At 44.3% G+C, this 19288-nt stretch overlaps 1 protein-coding gene across 6 annotated transcripts in view; it reads left to right on the forward strand.

The window, feature by feature from the left end:
• The window catches only part of Ptpn3 (protein tyrosine phosphatase non-receptor type 3), a 175052-nt gene that overhangs the window by 111788 nt on the left and 43976 nt on the right, over positions 1-19288 (forward strand). For all 6 annotated transcript variants that reach the window (XM_008854638.3, XM_029556937.1, XM_029556939.1 and 3 more), the window contains 5 exons: positions 2058-2146; positions 7313-7376; positions 8638-8810; positions 14566-14700; positions 18475-18651. In XM_008854638.3, coding sequence (XP_008852860.2) covers positions 2058-2146; positions 7313-7376; positions 8638-8810; positions 14566-14700; positions 18475-18651 — 638 coding nt within the window. The remainder of the gene's footprint in view (positions 1-2057; positions 2147-7312; positions 7377-8637; positions 8811-14565; positions 14701-18474; positions 18652-19288) is intronic.

Genomic DNA, 19288 nt, shown 5'->3' on the forward strand with positions numbered 1-19288 from the left:
CACACGCGCACATACCATATTAATTAAGCATTAGCTCTGGGCTAGCCTTTGCTCCAGGTGCTCTCATAGGAGACTCTCAGATCTTATTTTAAGATTAGAAATCTTGCCAGATTGGTATTTTTATGTCTCCATTTGCAGATGAAAAAAGAGAAGTCCATAGAAGTTGGGTAAATGATTTGGGCTTAAATCTAATATTATGTTCTGGCTTCTTTTCAGATGTGTCAGTCCTTTGCCTTACACTATGTTTGAAGTTTATAGAAACAGTTTCACTTATTTGTCTCACTTCTGTCCCATCACAGACCTGAGTTAGACAGGATCTAAAGAATAGGTAATAATCAGGAACAAGATATTGACTCGTATAGAATAACAACTTAATGTTGCAAAGAACCTGTTCCATGGTAGGATGGAGTTTTTATCAATGACCAAAGTTAATCTTCACCATCTCTATTCCTAGAGATGTCAGTGAAATGAACCCTTCAGCATAGAAGGGTGTGAATACCTATAGTCCAGGTACTTGGGAGACTGAGGCAGGAGGATAGTAAATTGAGGCCAACGTGGACTACATAGTGGGTGCCAGGTCAGCCTGGTATAATGTGGAGACCCTATAGCTTCCCTGTCTTCCCATGTGGCTTCCTTGTCACAAACTAGAGGGTGATACCCAGCTTTTCAGTGCCTCTGCCCAGAAGGGTCACATCACTGTGCTCAGAGCACATGGCAGGAACTGATCATGTGATCCTGCCTTCTGCAAAAGGAGGTTGGGATGTGGGTCTGGCATGGAACTTCGGTGAACAGTAACTCTGTGGTGCTGGGTTGAAGGTACACACTGGAAAACCACAGACCTGGCCGACATGAGACCCAGTCCATGACCCACCAACCCATTCTTTTATTGCTTGATTTGCTCGGCTTTGATGTCGTCTGCTGATTTGTTCCTCTCGCTGTGCTGTGATGGGTGTCATGCGTGCAACAACCTGTTCTTTGCCATACAGTCTGGCTCTGCTTAAGTGCATGATTGAAGCTCGTAGCTCTGGATGTTCTCTGTGTCAATGCCATTTCCGTGTTCAGTTTGTGTACCTTCCTCATTCCCTCACTACTCATAAATGATGGCCTCACCCAACAGAAAGTGAGCGCTCATTAAAACCTGCCACATGCCAGTCCCTGCCAGAGCTCCGCATACACAGCCCTGTTCTGGGTTCTTTCCTTTTTTGTCTGATTTCAGCCCTATACAAACCTTCAAGGTGGGTCCTCTGATCTTTATAATGCAAAAAGGGAAATGAAGGCTCCTCTGAGCCCCAAACGACATAATCGAACAGTGCAGGCCAAAGGTTCACACTCAGTTATAACCAGCTTACACTCTGCCCCATTTTTATAGTCACAGTATCTGATTGGAACAGGAATGTATGTGACTCAGGGAAAGAACTATTGTCCTTTGAATTTTATTTGCTTATACTCAAGTGGATTCAAAACAGCTTAAGTCTCTGTGTTTCCTCCTGTGTCTGCATTGCCTATAGCAGTGCCCAGGCCCTTAGCCAGACTATGCTGGATTCATAAGCAGCATTTATTTCTAAATTGGATTTAAAATCATTTCTAGTCCTGTAATTTTTCTTTATTATATCATAATAGCTAAAGCCTTTTCAATAATTGGAGTTGAGATTTGTGCAGAGCTACACGGGGGAGGCCTGTCTGATTTTATATGGCTACCAAATGCTTATTGTTGAAATTCAAAACAATATTTATATAAGTGATTCTGTGGAATGAATGATTTATTTGGTAACTTCCTAAACCAGGTATTATAACATGCTCTGTGTGTGTGTGTGTGTGTGTGTGTGTGTGTGTGTGTGGTTGTGTATGTGTATGTGTTCACTTGAGACAAACTGGGTGCTAAGTACTTGGCTCTTAAGTAGCTCTTAAGTGGGGATTTTTTCCTGTGTTCAGTAGCATCTTTCCCTCTAGAGCTGCTAAATGCTGCTATTTATAAAAGCATGGGTGCTTTAAAGATACCAGAGGACCGGGAGAATGGCTGTGATGCACTGTGAATCTGGGATCATCCTTTTTTTCAGGATCTGCACAATTTAGATCTAATGATTGGAATTGCCTCTGCGGGCATTGCTGTATACCGAAAATATATTTGCACAAGTTTCTATCCTTGGTAAGTGCAAACACTTGGAATTGTCTGAATCATGCTTTAAAAATATGCCGAACAAAAGTGATGTTACTCAAATTTTAAACTTTTCTTTCTGAAGAACTAAAGATTTTCCCACAAGTTTTAACCCCTGAACTTTGAATTTGATCCAGATTTAGAACTTGGGAAAGTTAGCATGGGTTTTCATTAATTTCCCTCTGCCTGTCTTCCTGTGGTTTGGGACAGTTTGTGGAAATTTGGTAGGTAAGTGACAGAAGGCGGGTCTTAGTCTTGAGAAATCCTTGTGTTGGAGCTCACACCTAGATTCAGTGAACCTGAACCTGTAAATCGTACCAAACCCTATGTATTCCCCTGTGCACATACCTTGATAACATTTAATTTCTAACTTAAGTCCACTAAGTGATTAAAAGTAACACGTAATGAAATAAAACATAGTCTAACAGTATACTGTAATGAATGACGTGACTGCGGCCTCTCTCTTGAGTCAAGACAGTATTTCAGACTGTGGTTGACTCTGGGCAACTGAAACCAGGGGAAACAAAAGCAGTGGGGGAGGGGACTGGAGACGGCTCTATCTTTTAAAAAAATATTTGATCTATTATTTTTATTTTATGTGTATGAGTATATTGCCTGCATGTAGGTAGATGCACCTGTGTCATGCATTGCCTATGGAGGTCAGAAGAGGATGTCAGGTCCCCTGTAATTGGAGTTATGGACAGTTGTTAGCCACCATGTGGGTGCTGGGATTCGAACCTGGGCCTTCAGCAAGAACAGCCAGTGCTTCTAACCTCTGTGAACCATCTCTCCAGCCCCTAGAATTGATTATTCAGGAGAAAATTGAATTTGCCCTACTAGATAATAGGAAGCTTTCTTCAAGAAGATACTACACTACCCAAAGAATTTTTATAAATGACAGCATGAGCATGTGAGGGTGGGGTGGGACAGGTTTGCTGGCAGATTGAGGAGAGTGAGTGCTGCAGGCCCTGGGAAATACAGAAGCACACACATGTAAAGACCACACATGTAAAGAAAAGTGGCCATAAGGAAGGGAGTTAGGGAAAAGAGAAAGAGAAAATTTGGGTGTCAGAGTTGTGGCACACCAGGGGTGATACTTAGGTCTACATCTGTTCCTCAGTTTGATGACATAAAACTTCATGAACTGAGACACAAAGATGTTCAGGACAGCATTGCCTCTGACAGAAGAAGAAGGAGGAGGAGGAGGAGGAAGGGAGGAGGAGGAGGAGAGGGAGGAGGAGAGGGAGGAGGAAAGGGGGGAGGAGGAGGAGGAGGAGGAGGAGGAGGAGGAGGAGGAGAAAAAAACCCTAAATAAAATTACAGAGATAATAATGGGGCTAGCAGCTGTCAGTGTTGAGTGTTTTGGGTATCCAAGTCATGTTATTATGTATTTTATTTATGTCACTTAAACCTTAAACACACCATTCAATTTCTCAGAGGAGGAAGCTGTAAAACAAAGAAGTTTGTAGAAACTTGTCCAGGGTCACACCACTAATAATCAGTCCAGTTGAAATTGACATCTGGATTGTTAGGCTCCAACACCTATACTTTTTCTTACCACTAAAAATTGTGGTCGTGGGAAAAAATACTTAAATAGAATGCACATTTAGAGATACCGGTGTTTCAGTTGATTTTAAATACCTCTAATTTTCAAAAACACCATGTCACAGTCCTATTTAATTCTACAATAAAATCAATGTGGCAGGTAACAGGATCTCCTGCCTTCTTTTTTTCATCATGTCTTGTTAAAAGTCCCTCACGGGAAGCAAGAAATCCCAGGTATGGCTTAGCTAGCTGGGCTGTGGCCTGGGCAGCTCTGGCCTGCTCAGAACCAGGACCAGGCTGTGGGCACAGGCCTCATTTTCTCATTCTTACTCAAATGCCTCCAGCTTCCCCCAGGTGCCTCAGGCCAGATGCCACCTGGTTCTGGCTCTTGCCAGTGGTTGTATCTCCAAGGGCCTCCTAAGTAAGTGTTGGGCCATCAATTTAAAGGAAGATTTGAATCTTTTAAGGAAAGGAATAAGAAAACTCATAGGGGCTGCAGAAATGGCTTAGTGGTTAAGAGCACTTGCCATTCTTCCAGAGGACCAAGGTTCAGTTCCCAGGACCCTCAAGGCAGCTAAAAACCATCAATAACTCCAATTCCAGGGGATCTGAGTCCTCTTCTGGCCTCTGCCAGGTACTGCATACACATGGTATACTTACATACATGTAGGCAAACACTCATACACACATAAAATAATAAAATATTTTTTAAAAACTTCATGAAGCAGGTTTGTCAATGGAAACCTTTAGGACAGGACCTGCAGGGCCTCTTGACAACCTGTTAGTCCCCCAGGCTCACCTACAGATAATCTCTCAATCTGAAACTGGCTGTTAAAGTCCATCTCTGATCCCAGGGCTGTGTTAGTTACTTTTCTTAGCATTATGAAAAAAATGTCTGACAGAAGCAACTTAGGGGAGGGGAGGCTGGCTCACAGTTCAAAGGATACAGTCCATCATGACAAGAACCTTGGCAGCTGGACTGGCTCAGTGCATGGCTGTAGAAGCTTGTGATGTGGTTTTATAACACCTTAGTGGATCAGGAGACAGGAGAACCTTCAGGGCCACACTACCAGAGATCCATTTCTGATACCTAGGTTTTACATTCCAACGGTTCAACAACTTCCCCAAACAGTGCCGGAACTAGCTGAAGATCAGGTGTTCAAACATATGAACATTTCACATTTGAACTATAATAAATACAAACCTCAGAGACCAGCAGGAAGTCTAGTGCTGGACGGTAACCCCAAGGTAATAAGTCAGATACACAGGGCAGGCAGGGTGCCCAAGGGCCCAGAGCCTCCAAGAGTGAACAGTAGAATTCTAAAGAGAATGGACATTAGCCTCAGGGAGTATATTCTGGAAAGAAGGTACAGAGCGTGTGTATCTCCAGCAACAAAGGAGAATACGGTGGTGAGTGGTGGTGGTGGTGGTGGGTTAGGCTAGAGCATGGTGTGATGTAGGAAGTTGCTGGAGAGTAAACTGGCCACGGAGGGCCTCACAGGAACACAGGAGCAGAGACTCAGTGTGTAAACTAGAGTCTTCGAATGCAGTGGCTACAGTGATATGGCTCTATATATCATTTGGTACCTGCCTCCTTCATTAGATTATAAACGTCCAAATGGACTGTCTCGTTCTCTCTGTCTCCGGGGCCTGGCATAGAACTTAGTCCTAGACATTCAGTACATTTGTTCTTTCCTTATAAATGAATGAAGGGCAGTAAGGAGCCCCACCTTCACCCCAGAAATCATGCCTGCACTTCTTCAGATTTGCTTTGTTGGAGAACAGCCAAGGACAGAGAACAGGCACTGAGTCAGAGCTGTCTGAACTAGGGTGCCTGACAGGGGACCCTGATACATGAAGCCAGTGGCAAACAAAAGGTCCATGGCTTCCACTGAGTCCAGAAAGACAAGGGTAGGAACTCCAGGACTGATGAGTTTGTTCTCCAGATTCCTTTGAAATGGAAATTCTTGCATTTGCCCTTTAGCACAAAACTGTATGGAGGAGACCCACCCACCTTAGGGTTCCATGTTCCGTGGTGAGGGCCTAACAAGGACTGAACCTAAGAGCCTTCTGTTCCTTAAATGGTTAACCTGAAGTCACCCCCCAGAATTCACTTGTGAAATCTGCCATTAGATTATTTAATTAGATGTTTGTGTGCTGTGTATATTGCTGATCTACATGGGGGAAAGTCACATAAGTAAACTTTCACTTTATATACCAAACCTCTGCTCTAGAATGCTCTTACCAAAGTCTTGATAACGATCCTAAATAATAGGGCTAAGGGTTCTGGCTGCTCTTCCAGAGGATCCTGGTTCAGTTCCCAGCACCCACATGACAACTAACAACCACCCCTAACTCCAGTTCCAGGGGATCCTATGCCCTCTTCTGGCCTCTGCGGGCATTGCATGCACAGGTGCACTAACATAAATGCAGGCAAAATACTTGTATACATGAAATAAAAATATAATATTTTTTAAAAAGAATAGCAGACTTCCTTTATTCTTACCAATTATTACAGATGTAAAAAAATTCTGGTGGGGAAATATGCCTCCTCCCTTGGGTGGGTTACAGTAGCTTATCTTAGGTGAATGAGATTGATTTAAATAGTGGACTTGTACTGATCACGGTGGTGCATACTTGTAATTCTCTCACTGCAGGTCAAAAACAAGATGATCTCCATATTTGGTAGCCAGGCAACCAAGCCTAATCAATGAGCTCTGGGCCAAGTAAGAGACCCTTCCTCAAAAAAAAAAGTGGACAGCACCTGAGGAAGAACACAGTTGATCTCTGGCTTCCACATGTACCTACATTAAAACACACACACACACACACACACACACACACACACACACACAAAGTGGACTCCTTAAACAGTTTTATGCAAAGAACCAACACTGAGAGCCCACAGTGTACCAGGCATGGTGTAAGGACTTGATGTGCTCAGTCTTTCTAAAGCTTCACAGGCCCGTGGTGAAAAAGTCCATGATAGCCCACTGTCCAGCAGCTATCATCATAGATCCCAAGAGCACCAGGCTCAGATCCTGGCTTCCAGCAGTGACATCTCTGAGCCTCAGCTTCCTCTTCTGAAAACTAGGTGCAGGACCACTCCATATTGTTCAGGATTGTTGCAAGACTCAATGGAGTGGTCTGGTATATAACGATAAACCCCATGACTGGTAGCTGCCATTCTGTATTCTGTACATCACTGTTAAGTAACAGAGCTGGTATACAACCCAGGCCTGTCCTCCTTCTGCTCCACACTGCCCTCAGCTGTCTTCCCCACGTGGCCACCAGCTCCTGCAGGGCTGCAGTGTCATGAAAGAAGCTGACGGCAAAGAGTGCGCATGGCCCACACTCCTTGTTATTTAAAAGCTACCTCACCATCCAGAGGCCCTGTGGAGACTCGGCTCAGTCAGCTCCTTGGGTTTGGCTGAAGCTGTGTGGAAGCATGCTTCCTGAAGCCGGGAGCCGCTAGTCATCTGGAGGATCATGGACTAGGGTACCCATGCTGAAGGGAATCAGCTATAGCCCAGAAGAAACCTGATGTGTTTGTTTTATTTGCATTTTGTTTTATGTTTTGTATTATGTGTGATTTTGTTTGGTTTTTTACAGGGTGAACATCCTCAAAATTTCTTTCAAAAGGAAAAAATTCTTTATACATCAGCGGCAAAAACAGGTGAGTTGTGTCCAATGCTTGCTTTGTTTCCTGTGTTTTTGAAGTCTTTAGCTCTCAGTTCCCCAGGGGTTGGAGGCAATTTGCTGTCTATGTCATAGGAACGAAAGACTATGGCTCAGTGGCACTGGGGTCTTTGGACCCAGTGATCCTCTCCCGGAGTCACTTTGTTCCTTCTGTTGGAGAAGGAGCTTGCTTTGGAGTCAGAGACTCTGGATCCAGACCCTGGCCCTTCTCTGTAACCGTAAGGCAGTTTATTTCACCTCCTGTAGCCCAAATTACCTTGTTTCTAGGAACTTGATAATGCCCAGTTCTTAGGGAGCCACATGGATTAGATGAAAGGGCCCACTGCATACCTAGCAACAGAGCCCACTACTAAGTAGCAGAAAGCATCCACCAGGCCAGCCCCTCTGATGCAATTCATGCATGCTAGCTGGTGCCTGTGTCTTATCAGAGGCTCCTAGACAATTCTGTTTGCCTAGCCACAGGCAGAAGTACATTCAGTCAGAAAGCCGAGGCTCCCACAGCCTCAGCGTGGAGAGCTGGAATCTGAACCGAGATGCCTGCTCTCTCCGCACCACACCCTGTCTTGTTATGCCGCATAGTTGTCACTGTCGCTGTGTCCCTTTCCCAACTTTTCAAAGATGATATGTCCTCAGACTGGCACCACAGAGAAAATGCACCCTTAGAAACAGGATCACTAGAGTTCAGATCACCAAGGACTGGAATTGGGGTCACCCAACCCCTGACTACAGGATTGGTCAGAGTGATACCAAAATGCAATGGAATCAGAAAACCTAAATGCATGTAGATGCAGGCAAAGCCAGTGATGAAAGTGCTTATGGTAAGTGAGCAGTAGAGTTCACTTTGGGGCAGAAAATGGAGGCTCCCCGGGGTTATAAAATCACTGTTACCTGGTTAGTGAAAGTATTTCTTCATGAAAGAGATGTTCCCAGGGCTGAGTTTTAAAAAGGATTTTATCAGACAGGAGCTCCAAATATATGCACCCTTGAGCTATATAAGCAGGTTTAAAATAAGAGTGTTTGTGAAGGACCCCAGATGGTGAGGAGGTATGGATTCAGGTCATCTTTGTTACCACATCCACAGAGTGTTAACATTTCTGCTCTGGAATATTCCTGGTATTTGGAAGCCTGCCCCCTACCACTGGTTGCATCTTGCATGGTTATCCCCTGTGTGGGTAGCAAGCTTGAGACACCTTTACCCTACACCTTTACAGTGCAGTTTCTACTGTTCTTCTTCCCAGGCTGAATCCAGGGAACATATCGTGGCCTTCAACATGCTAAATTACAGATCTTGCAAAAACTTGTGGAAATCCTGTGTCGAGCACCATTCATTCTTTCAAGCCAAAAAATTACTACCTCAGGAAAAGAATGTTCTGTCTCAGTACTGGACGCTGGGCTCCAGGAACCCCAAAAAGTGAGTATTCTTTAGGGGCACTGTCCACACTAAACTGAGATGTTAGTGTGTCCTGGCCACCACTGTGTCATGGACATTGTTGGGCAGAAAGACAACGATGAGGCTGGGACCCCAAATTTTAGATCCCTGAATGATGGTTGAGTCTCTCCAGAGCCAGCTGTGTTCCTAGCATACATCCTTGGGTACATTGCATATTCCCAGTGTTTGTTCTGCTCCCTCAACCCTACTGTCCTCAGAGCTCCCAGAATTGCAACTGTCACCACACCTTGTCCAGTAAAGAACTTTTGAGTGTCATCTTGGTCCCAGCATATTGGGCTTGTCACAGCCTGAGGTCACTATGCCAGCCCCTCCCATACAACATTAGCTCATAAAGCACCCAATAAAAATGAATAAAATAAAGGGTTTCAGAGTCAAGTGACTTTAGAGTATATTGCCAATAATAGCTCCAAAATAATTATAATTGGCAATTACCTAGTGTTTATGACAAGAACAAACTTAACTATATTTAATTCTTGCAACTATCCTAAGAGTTACCTGCCCTCCACAATGATCTAGGTAAAGAAACAAAGCAGCATCAGAAGCTAGTGCTTTTGATCCCAGCACACTGGAGGAAGAGGCAGGTGGATCTCTGTAGGATTTAGGCCAGCCTAGTCTACATAGTTTCAGGCCAGCTGGGGCTACAGGGAAACCCTGTCTCAAAAAGACAAAAAAAGACCAAAAAAAAAAAAGCAAAACCAAACAAAATCTAAAAACAAACAAAAATTACTCTTTCACAATTTCATACCTGCTTGTATGTATGTATGTATGTGTATATATATATAAATTATATAATACATTTAAAATTTTTAACTTAAAATGTATTGAGTCTCTAAATAAAATAACTGGGCAGCTTATATTCTTTTTGTAAATTATTTTAATTTGATGTGTGTGTCTGCATGTATGTATGCATACCACCTGTATGCCTCGTGCCCTTGGAGGCCAGAAGAGGGCGTTGTATCTCCTGGAACTTGGAGTTGCAGGTGATTGTGCGCCTCCGGATATGGGTGCTGGGAACCAAACCCAGGTCCTCTATAAGAGCATCCAATGCTCTTAACTGCTAAGTCATCTCTCCAACCCCTAGCTAATATTCTTATTTTGTTTGTTCTTAGATAGTTTTGTGAGTATAAGAGGTAGCAGAAATTGTTTATCAAGTTATTAGAATTTCTAAAATCATTTGATGGTTTTTCAAAATGGTTGTGATGGATTGTCATTGATGTGGCTGTTTCTAAAATGAGGTTCGTGTCTGAGCTGGTTCTAAAATGTTATCTGATGTGGAACTTCATCAAAATGTCCTACTGGCTTCCTTATTGCAGGATAGTTGTTAGGTAACAAGGATTTGGTAAACGGCAAATTGCCTTTGATATTAGTGGTATTATTTCTACTGCTGAATTCTCTCTCTCTCTCTCTCTCTCTCTCACTCTCTCTCTCTCTCAACTTCTGATGAACCAAGAGCAACATAGTTTTAAGTTTTTTAACTCTTAAAATACTGTCTAACATTTCTATGAATTCAATAGCTCTGTTATTGACAAGCCACGTAATTTAGTGGAGGCAGCTGTAGCAATACTTTGTATTTACCCTGCTGTGTGGACACGGAAGCCACTTGCTGAGTGGTCCCTCTGTCCAGCCAGACACATTGGATGGGAGCTGTGCCCAGGCTTGGTGCAGCAGCCACCAGCAGTGGCCCTGCCCTCTACAGTGGGCTCACTTACTGCTACTTCTCAACAGCTAAGACCAACAGCCCAGACAGCAACCACTGCAGCTGGTGAGGCTGTGGCTCTGTGTTGGACACTCACCGGGTCAAGCCATCCCTGGAGGGTTTCCCTGGTGGAAGTAATGCTGAGCACTTCAGGCCTGGCATCACTCACCAGGAGCCTCAGGAATCTATCTCATGTGAAAAGCAACAGCAATAGCAGTTAGGTAGCCTCCACAGCTGTGAGATCCAACAGTTCTGGGGATGTGTCCAAGACCCAGGTTCAGTTTCCAGCACCCACATGGTGGCTAACAACTATCCATAACTCCAGTTCCAGGGGATCTAATGCCCTCTTCTAACCTCTGTGGGCATTGCATGACATGGGTGCACTTACATATATGCAGGCAATACACTTATACACATAAAATAAAAATAATACAGAAAAAAAATTCAGATTGAGGCGATAGAAAATTGGCTTTTGTGACCATTTCAGCATAAAAGTGATTGAGCGGAAGGAGAAAGCACAGACACCCTGGTGAACCGCTCCTGATGTGCAGTTTCCTTGCTTCAGAGTGGCTGTGGAAGGGGTGATCGCACTGCAGAAGTGTGATGAGATGGTGCGGAGTTGGCTTGGAATGGGGCCTCCTTTGCTGTCAGTGTTTCTGGTTCATGTGACCCCCTTCACCCCCATGTCAGGATGCTATTGTTGGTTATTTGCCAGAAGCAGTTTTCTTCCAAATAAGAATTGACTAGAATATAGTCTTGAATTAGGTTGGAACTAATTCTCCAGGCAGGTGGGAGGTAGCATCGTGAGGGACTGAAAGGGTCCACTCCGTCACTGAGCAGCAGGGTTCCTATCCTTCCTCTGTCACTTGAGTTCTAGTCTGCCGCCTCGGTTTCCTCATCTGCTAACTCTTTCCTCTGCAGCTGGTGCAGGGAACTGGGTTCTGGTCATCTTCCATGGCATAATAACTAATATTTTGATGCTTACAGCAATCCTTTTTTTAAAAAAATTCATTATTTTTATTTTATGTGTTTGAGTATATTGCCTGCATGTATGTAAGTGCACCTATGTCAGGCAATGCCTGTGGAGGTCAGAAGAGGGTGTCGAATCCCCTGGAACTGGAGTTACAGACAGTTCTTAGTTACCATGTGGGCCCTGGGAATTGAACCAGAGCCCTCTGCAAGAGCTGCCAGTGCTCTTAACCACTGAGCGATCTCTCCAGCCCCGACTTACCGTAATTCTATTTTGTTATATCTTGAGATTTGTGAGTCAAGCCAGGTATGGTGGTGCATGCCTTTAATCCCAGCACTTGGGAGGCTGAGGCAGGCAGATTTCTGAGATCAAGGCCAGCCTGGTCTACATAGCAAGTTCCAGGCCATTTGGGGCAAAAGAGAGACAGTGTCTCAAAAAAAAAATAAATAAAAGATGTGGGTCAGGAATCCGGGAAGAGCTTAGCCAGTTACATTTCTGCTGCATGTGGGACAGACAGAAGTTTCGTGATACACAGCTTGAGTCTGGACTGTTCTGAAGATTTGAGAATGTTTTCTTGCATGCCTGGTATCTTGGTAGAAGCAGTGGGAGTTGGGCTTGCCTGGCCCCTCAGCCTGTCTTCTTGGACGCTGCTGCAAGGTGACTGAATTTCTCCTACAGGGGTTTAGGTCACCAAGAGCCAAAGGGAGAATTAACCACTCCACCTAAGGGTGCACACAACTAACTGGCCCAGCTCCTCTGTACATTAGAACAGTTGCAGTCGCCCAGAAGTCACTACTCAGAGAGCTGGCAGCCATCTTTGATCATTCACAGAGTGCTGCTTGAAGCATGGAAGGTGGTTTGGGGACACAAGTCATCAGCTCTTTATTGATACCAGCTTTCAGCATGTTGAGAGTTTCAGCCCTTTAATTTTTTTATTACACTTATTTATTTGGGGGAGGGTGGGGGGTTGCCATTATATACATGTAGAGGTCAGGGGACAACTTGTGGGAGTTGGTTCTCTCCTCCCACTGTGTGAGTCCAGAGGTTAAACATGGGTCATCAAGCTTGGTGGCAAGCATAGCACTGAGCCATCTCACTGGCCTCAATTTCAGCTCTTATCATCTTTTTATTTCGCAGATGAAGAAACAGAGACGTTACATGATTTCCCACTCCTAGAGATACAGCCACACATCTGTGTGTTCAGCTTTTTGATATGTTCCATGCAAGAAGAATTTGTTCATTATTTCCCAAGTTTATGGCACAGTGAAACGGTCACTACAGTGCTTTGGAGATCTGCTACCTTATTTTCCCAAGACATTAGAACGTGGTTTAAAATTTGAAATGCCAGAACTGAAAATGTTACTCTTAACCAGACTTAAAAAGATTTACTAAGGCAGTCTGTTCTCCAAGATTTAAATTCTCTCTAAATAAAATTCAGAAGTATCCTTCAGGAAGCACATTCAGAGCACATGACCCGGAGCTGTTCTTTCTAAATACATTCTCAGGTTCTCTGTCAGTTACTAGTAGTTTATGTGGTGGCATCCTCTGGCCAGGGTGGCTGAAAGCATTTGGAAGGATGGTTAATACTTTTGTTCATGCCAGTGTGAGGCAAGTGAGAATCCCTTGAAGTGACTGGAACCGTGCTGTTCTGTGCTATTCTGGCATTTTTCTAATCTGGTATGCTTTGGTTATAGTCTAGAAACAACTAGAAACACAAAAGCATTTTCATCAAAAGAGAAGAGGGCACCCTGGGGCTGGCAAATGGCTCTGCAGGTAAAGGCCCTTGCTGCCAAGCCTGATGACCTGAGTTTGATCCCCAGACCTACATGGTGGAAAGAAGAGAACTGATTCCTACAAGTCGTCCTCTGACCTCCACATATGCACTATGTCCCTCCCCCCGCCCCAAATTAATAAATGTAATTTTTTAATTTAAAATTTTTACTTTATGTATATGAGTGTTTTGCCTGCATGTATGTAAGTGCACCCATGTTGTGCAATCTCCACAGAGACCAGAGAGGGCATCAGGTCCCATTACACTGGAGCTATAGATGGTTATTAGCGGCTATGTGGTTGCTCAGAACTGAACCTGGGTCCTCTGCAAGAGCAGCCAGTGCTCTTAGCCACTGAGCAATCTCTCCAGGCCCATAAATAAATGGTTTTTTTGTTGGTTTTTTTTTTTTTTTTATTTGTCTTTTCGAGACAGGGTCTCCCTGTAGCCCCAGCTGTCCAGGAACTCACTATCTAGAACAGGCTGGCCTTGAACTCACAGAGATTTTCCTGCCTCTGCCTCCCAAGTACTGGGATTTAAAAGTGTGTACCACCACGCCCGGCCAGTGTATATTTTCTAATGGAGATAAGTGCAGCTTTTTTGTTCTTTATTATATAATTCTGGATATAAATCCTTTATCAGTTAAATAGTTGGCAACTATATGCAGTGCCCACAGAGGACAGAAAGGCCATCAGATCCCCTGGAACCAGAGTTACAGACAGTTGTTAGCTGCTATGTGCGTTCTGGAATCCGAACCCAGGTCTTCTGCAAGAACAGTCAGTGCTCTTAACCGCTGAGCCATCTCTCCAGCCCCAATAAATGTAATTTAAAGATTTTTTTTTTTTTAATTTGGGGCTGGAGAGATGGCTCAGCAGTTAAGAGCACTGACTGCTCTTGCAGAGGACGTGGGTTCAATTCCCAGCACCCACATGGCGGCTACGAACCATCCTTAACTCCAGTTCCAGGGGAATCAGATGCCCCCTTCTCACCTCCACAGCATTGCACGACACAGGTGCACTCACATCATGCAGACAATACACACATACACATAAAAATAATAAAATATATTTGATTTTTTTTTTTAATTTATAAAAGGGTACTCTGGAGACTGACTGCCCCCATTCCTCATTAATGAGGCTAGTGTGACCTGGGCTGGTGTCATGGAGGTGTTAAGCAACCATTGTCAGGGAAGGAGCTGGAGAGACTGTATTTCACAGATGTTTCACTTACTTTCTTGTTGGATGAGTCAGTGTGGAAAGTGACCCTGCATCTGGTTTTTCAGGTCTGTAAATAACCAATATTGCAAAAAGGTGATTGGAGGAATGGTGTGGAACCCAGCCATGAGGAGGTCCTTGTCAGTGGAGCAGCTGGAAACCAAAAGCCTACCTTCCCGGTCCCCTCCCATCACTCCCAACTGGTACGTTTTCTTTATACTGTGTACCAGCAGACACCTCTCTTTTAAAAACACAGACTCAGCTTTAAATTCGTCAGCAAAGATGGCCTACAGCCAGAGTTCCCATGTGCATTCTACACTGTTGCACAAGGAACTGGTCTCCTGAGTTACACAGACTTGCTGAATATGTCCATGGTGGACAATGCTAAAGTGGCCTTTTAATTTTTTTTTAATCATGCGATAATTCTTTGTATTCATGGTATACACTATGATATTCTTGCACAATATATAATGCATAGTATTAATCAAAGTAATGGACATATCCATCACCTCAGACAAGCATCACTTCCTTGTGTTAAGAACTTAAAAATCCTTTCTAGGGGCTGGAGAGATGGCTCAGTGGTTAAGAACACTGGTTGTTCTTGCAGAAGACCCTGGTTCGAATTCCCGCAACTCCAGTCCCAGGGGATCTGACAACCTCTTCTGACCTCTGGGAGCATTGCACAACACGGGTGCACTTACCTACATGCAAGCAGTACATGCATACACATGAAATAAAAATAATAAATATTTTTTTAAAATCCTTTGTAGTAGTTGGACACAGTGGTGGATACCTGTAACCTGAACACTTGGGAACGTGAGGCAAGAGGATCAAGTGTTCAAGGCCAGCCTGAGCTACATAAACCCAATCTCAAAAAATAAACACTAGCTGTTTTGAAATATACAATTAATATTATATAGTAATATGTATTTATATATATATTCATTTATTGTCTCAAAAACCCAGTTACTTCTTTACCACTGGACTTCTTAGAGCTTAGATGTTTAATAGGCTAACATGTGCTATGATTCCTAGACTGGCATTTCAGCCAAAGTATATTATTGATTTACCTTGTAGAGGTTGAAACCAGGACCTGCACATGCTGCATAAGAACTTTGCCACTGAACTAGGCCCTCAGGCCCCCTCCAAATTATTAAACTCAAGTAAGTTTTAAAAAGAAGCATTTCAGGGCCAGATGTGGCAGCGCATGCCTTTAATCCCAGGAGGTAGACGCAGACGGATTTCTGTGAGTTCAAGACTAGCCTGGTCTACATAGTGAGTTCCAGGCCAGCTAGGGCTACACGGTGACCCTGTCTCAATGAAAAAAAAAAAGCAAAACAGAAAAACTCCAAAGCATTTTAGGAGGGTAGTTAGATGGACGGAATAACTTCAGTAACTGTCATTGACAATAATGAGTTATATATTATATTAGCTTATATAGCTATATATCATGTTATTATAATTCTATATATGTATATTATATATTTTTAAAATATTCTATTATTTTTATTTTTTATGTGTACAAATGTATTGCCTGCATGCATGTAAGTGCACCAGTGTCATGCAATGCCTTCAGAGGTCAGAAGGAGGGCATCAGATCCCCTAGAATTGGAGTTACAGATGGTTGTTAGCCACCATGTAGGTGCTAATAACCAAATCTTGGTCCTCTGCAAGAGCAGCCAGTGCTTTTAACTACTGAGCCAATTCTCCAACCCCATATTGAATATTACTTATTATTATTATTATTATTATTATTATTATAGTGTTTTATAAGCTTATTTCAAAAAAAGGTTCAAGTGGAATTTTCCATTGCTGTTATTTCAGTGGTCCACAACACATCAACCATTTTTGTGAGTGCTTCCTAAAGGCCAGGCATCAGCAAAAGGGGACGTTAAACAGGAAAATACTGCCCCCGGCTCCATAGAATTAGCAGTATGGCTTTCAAGACAGATGGGCATGGAAATTCCCAAGCTTCAATCTGTGAGACTAAAGGATACTGGGAGAGAGACAGAAAGAGGGGATGCTGTGTCAGACCTCTCCTGGGGACCACATGCCCTGGGCAGGGGTGACGATGATGACATGAATGCTGTAAAGTAACAAATTAGGTGGAAACCTGTCAGAGGGCCAGGGAGAGCCCCGGATGGGGTCCAGGAGAACAGGGCTGGATGTCACCATACTCCTGGCCTGAATCTCTTGCCGCTAAGTATAGATCCTATCTCAGGAGTCCAAAGAGCTGCTTTGCTTCCACAGTGGACACAGCATTATTGATTATCCAGGAACAGAGGGATTGCAAGTCACAGAGTCCCGAGAGTCCCAAAGAAAAATAGCTGACAAAGAAAGGAAAGCTGGGAACACTTCAGGATGAGTGTACCAGAGTGGTCACCTGACACAGGAATGACACCCAGGCGCAGCCCTGAGTGTTCCATTGAACACTGTCTCGTTTGGCTTATTCTCAGTAGCTGTAAGTACAGTGGAGGCCCAAAGAGGTGATGGGACTCAACCTAAGGTCACTTGACTTCTGCTGATGTTGGAAAGCAGGGCAGAGCTCAGATGCCTATCACGTGACAGTAATCTTAGCATTCAAGAGTCTGAGGAAATATTAGGGGGGAGCATTTTGAAAACAAGCATTTCTGGGCTAGGGAGATGCTCAGTGGGTAACATGCAAGCTTGAGGACCTGAGTTCAGAGCCCCAGCACTCACATAAAAAGCCAAGCAGGGCCACAGAGCCTGTAATCCCAATGCTGGGAGGCAGAGGCAAGAGGATCCCAAGGGATTCCTGGTAAGCCAGTCTAGTGAGAGACCCTGTCTCAAAAGATAAGATAGAAAGCAATAGAGGAAGACACCTGATATCAACCTCTGGCCTCCACATGCACACACGGGTACCTGCACCCGCACATACACAGCATCTCTCTCTCTCTCTCTCTCTCTCTCTCTCTCTCTCTCTCACACACACACACACACACACACACAATTTTTCTTTAAAAAGTCAGTCATTCCTGGGGACTGGAGAGATAGCTCAGCAGTTAAGAGCACTGGCTCCTCTGGTAGAGGATCTGGGTTCGGTTCCCAGCACCCACATGGTGGCTAACAACCATCTATTACTCCAGTTTCAGGGGATCCAACGCCCTCTTCTGACCTCCACAGACATTGCACAACATGGGCACACTCATACATGTAGCTACACACATGCAGGCAAAACACTCATACACAAAATAAAATAAAAATAAATAAATATTGTTTAAATCCATCATTCTTTCTTGGAGCAAGTGAGAAGATAATGTTGACTGGAGTTGAGATTTGCTGAGGAAGACCCTCTAGTGCTAAATGTCCTCTTTTTTTTCTTGAGTCTTCCAGCTGGCCTAGAACTCATTATATAAATCAGGCTATACTCAATCTCACAGAGATTCACCTGCCTCTGCCTCTAGAGTGCTGTTTAAAGGCGTGCACCACCACCACGCCTGGCTGCTTCTAAATGTCTTAATGTACATTGTAAGAGTGATAAGAAAAGTTAAGTGTGGCTTGCTGTGTCTTTCGAGAAGAATAACTCACCCTTAACACCACTCACAAACCAAAGGGCATAAGCCAGGCTAGTCCTGCCTATTTATAAGGCTGAGACTACCATTCTCGGGACCATACCACTTACCTGATTCTGTCAGAGACCTGTATTACCCTGGATGACTTCCACTGGAACAGGAACAACTTAATTGGCTTTGACTTACTTTTATTTGTTGCTTTTGTTGTTACTGAGACAAATAAATCTCACTATGTAGCCCAGGCTGTCCCCAAATTATTGATCCTCCCTAATGCTTGGGTTGTGGGTGTGCACCCCCCACACAGCTCTGGCTTTGACTTTCTAAGCATTAGCCAGGGCATCCCCTAGAAAGGCCAAATCACAGGGTCACACAGCTGCTGCGGGATCAAACCACTTTGTGGGACTTGCTCTTAGTATTTTGCCCTGCTCCTCTCCCTCCTCCCAGGCGAAGTCCTCGACTCCGTCATGAAATCCGCAAGCCCCGCCATTCCTCTGCGGACAACCTGGCCAATGAGATGACCTACATTACAGAAACTGAAGACGTGTTCTACACCTACAAAGGCTCCCTGTCCCCCAAAGACAGCGATTCTGAAGTTTCCCAGCACCGAAGCCCACACCGAGAGTAAGTATCGTAGTATTTTCTTCTTTTGTGTCTGCTTTGGTTATTCCATTGCCCAGGCCCAAGGTGCCATGTGAGAGAAGAGTTTGCCTGCAGTAAGCTCCCAGAGGCGCTCTCTCCAAGATAGGATCAGAAATCTGAGTGCCTGTCTACACAGGAGATAATCGTGCACCTGGAGCTCAGAGACCTGAGTACCTTCCAGTCTCTCTTAAGTCCCCTCCCCAGGTCATGAGCAGAGCCTAGTTTAAGTACTTCTATATTGCAGAGGTACAGACTTGTCCTGGTTTGTTTCTTCATTGCTGTGACAAAATACTCTGACCACTACCGACTTGGGGAGGAAAGGGTTATTCAGCTTACATCTCCCAGGTCACAGTTCATCAGGGAGCCCAAGGTAGGAACTCAGGGTAGGAACCTGGAGGCAGGAGCTGGAGCACAGGCCACAGAGGAACGTTGCTTACTGGCTTGCTCCCCTGGCCCCTGCTCAGCCTGCTTTCTTATGCGACACAGGCCCACCTGCCCAGGGGTGGCACCACCCACAGTGGGCTGGGCCCTCCCACGTCACTCATCAAGAAGATGCCCCTCAGATATGGTCACAGGCCAGTCCAATAGAGGAAATTCCCCAATTGAGGCTCCCTCAACC

Source organism: Nannospalax galili, unplaced genomic scaffold (genome assembly GCF_000622305.1).
Source record: "Nannospalax galili isolate Female #2095 unplaced genomic scaffold, S.galili_v1.0 scaffold666, whole genome shotgun sequence".
In the NCBI taxonomy this organism is placed as follows: domain Eukaryota; kingdom Metazoa; phylum Chordata; class Mammalia; order Rodentia; family Spalacidae; genus Nannospalax; species Nannospalax galili.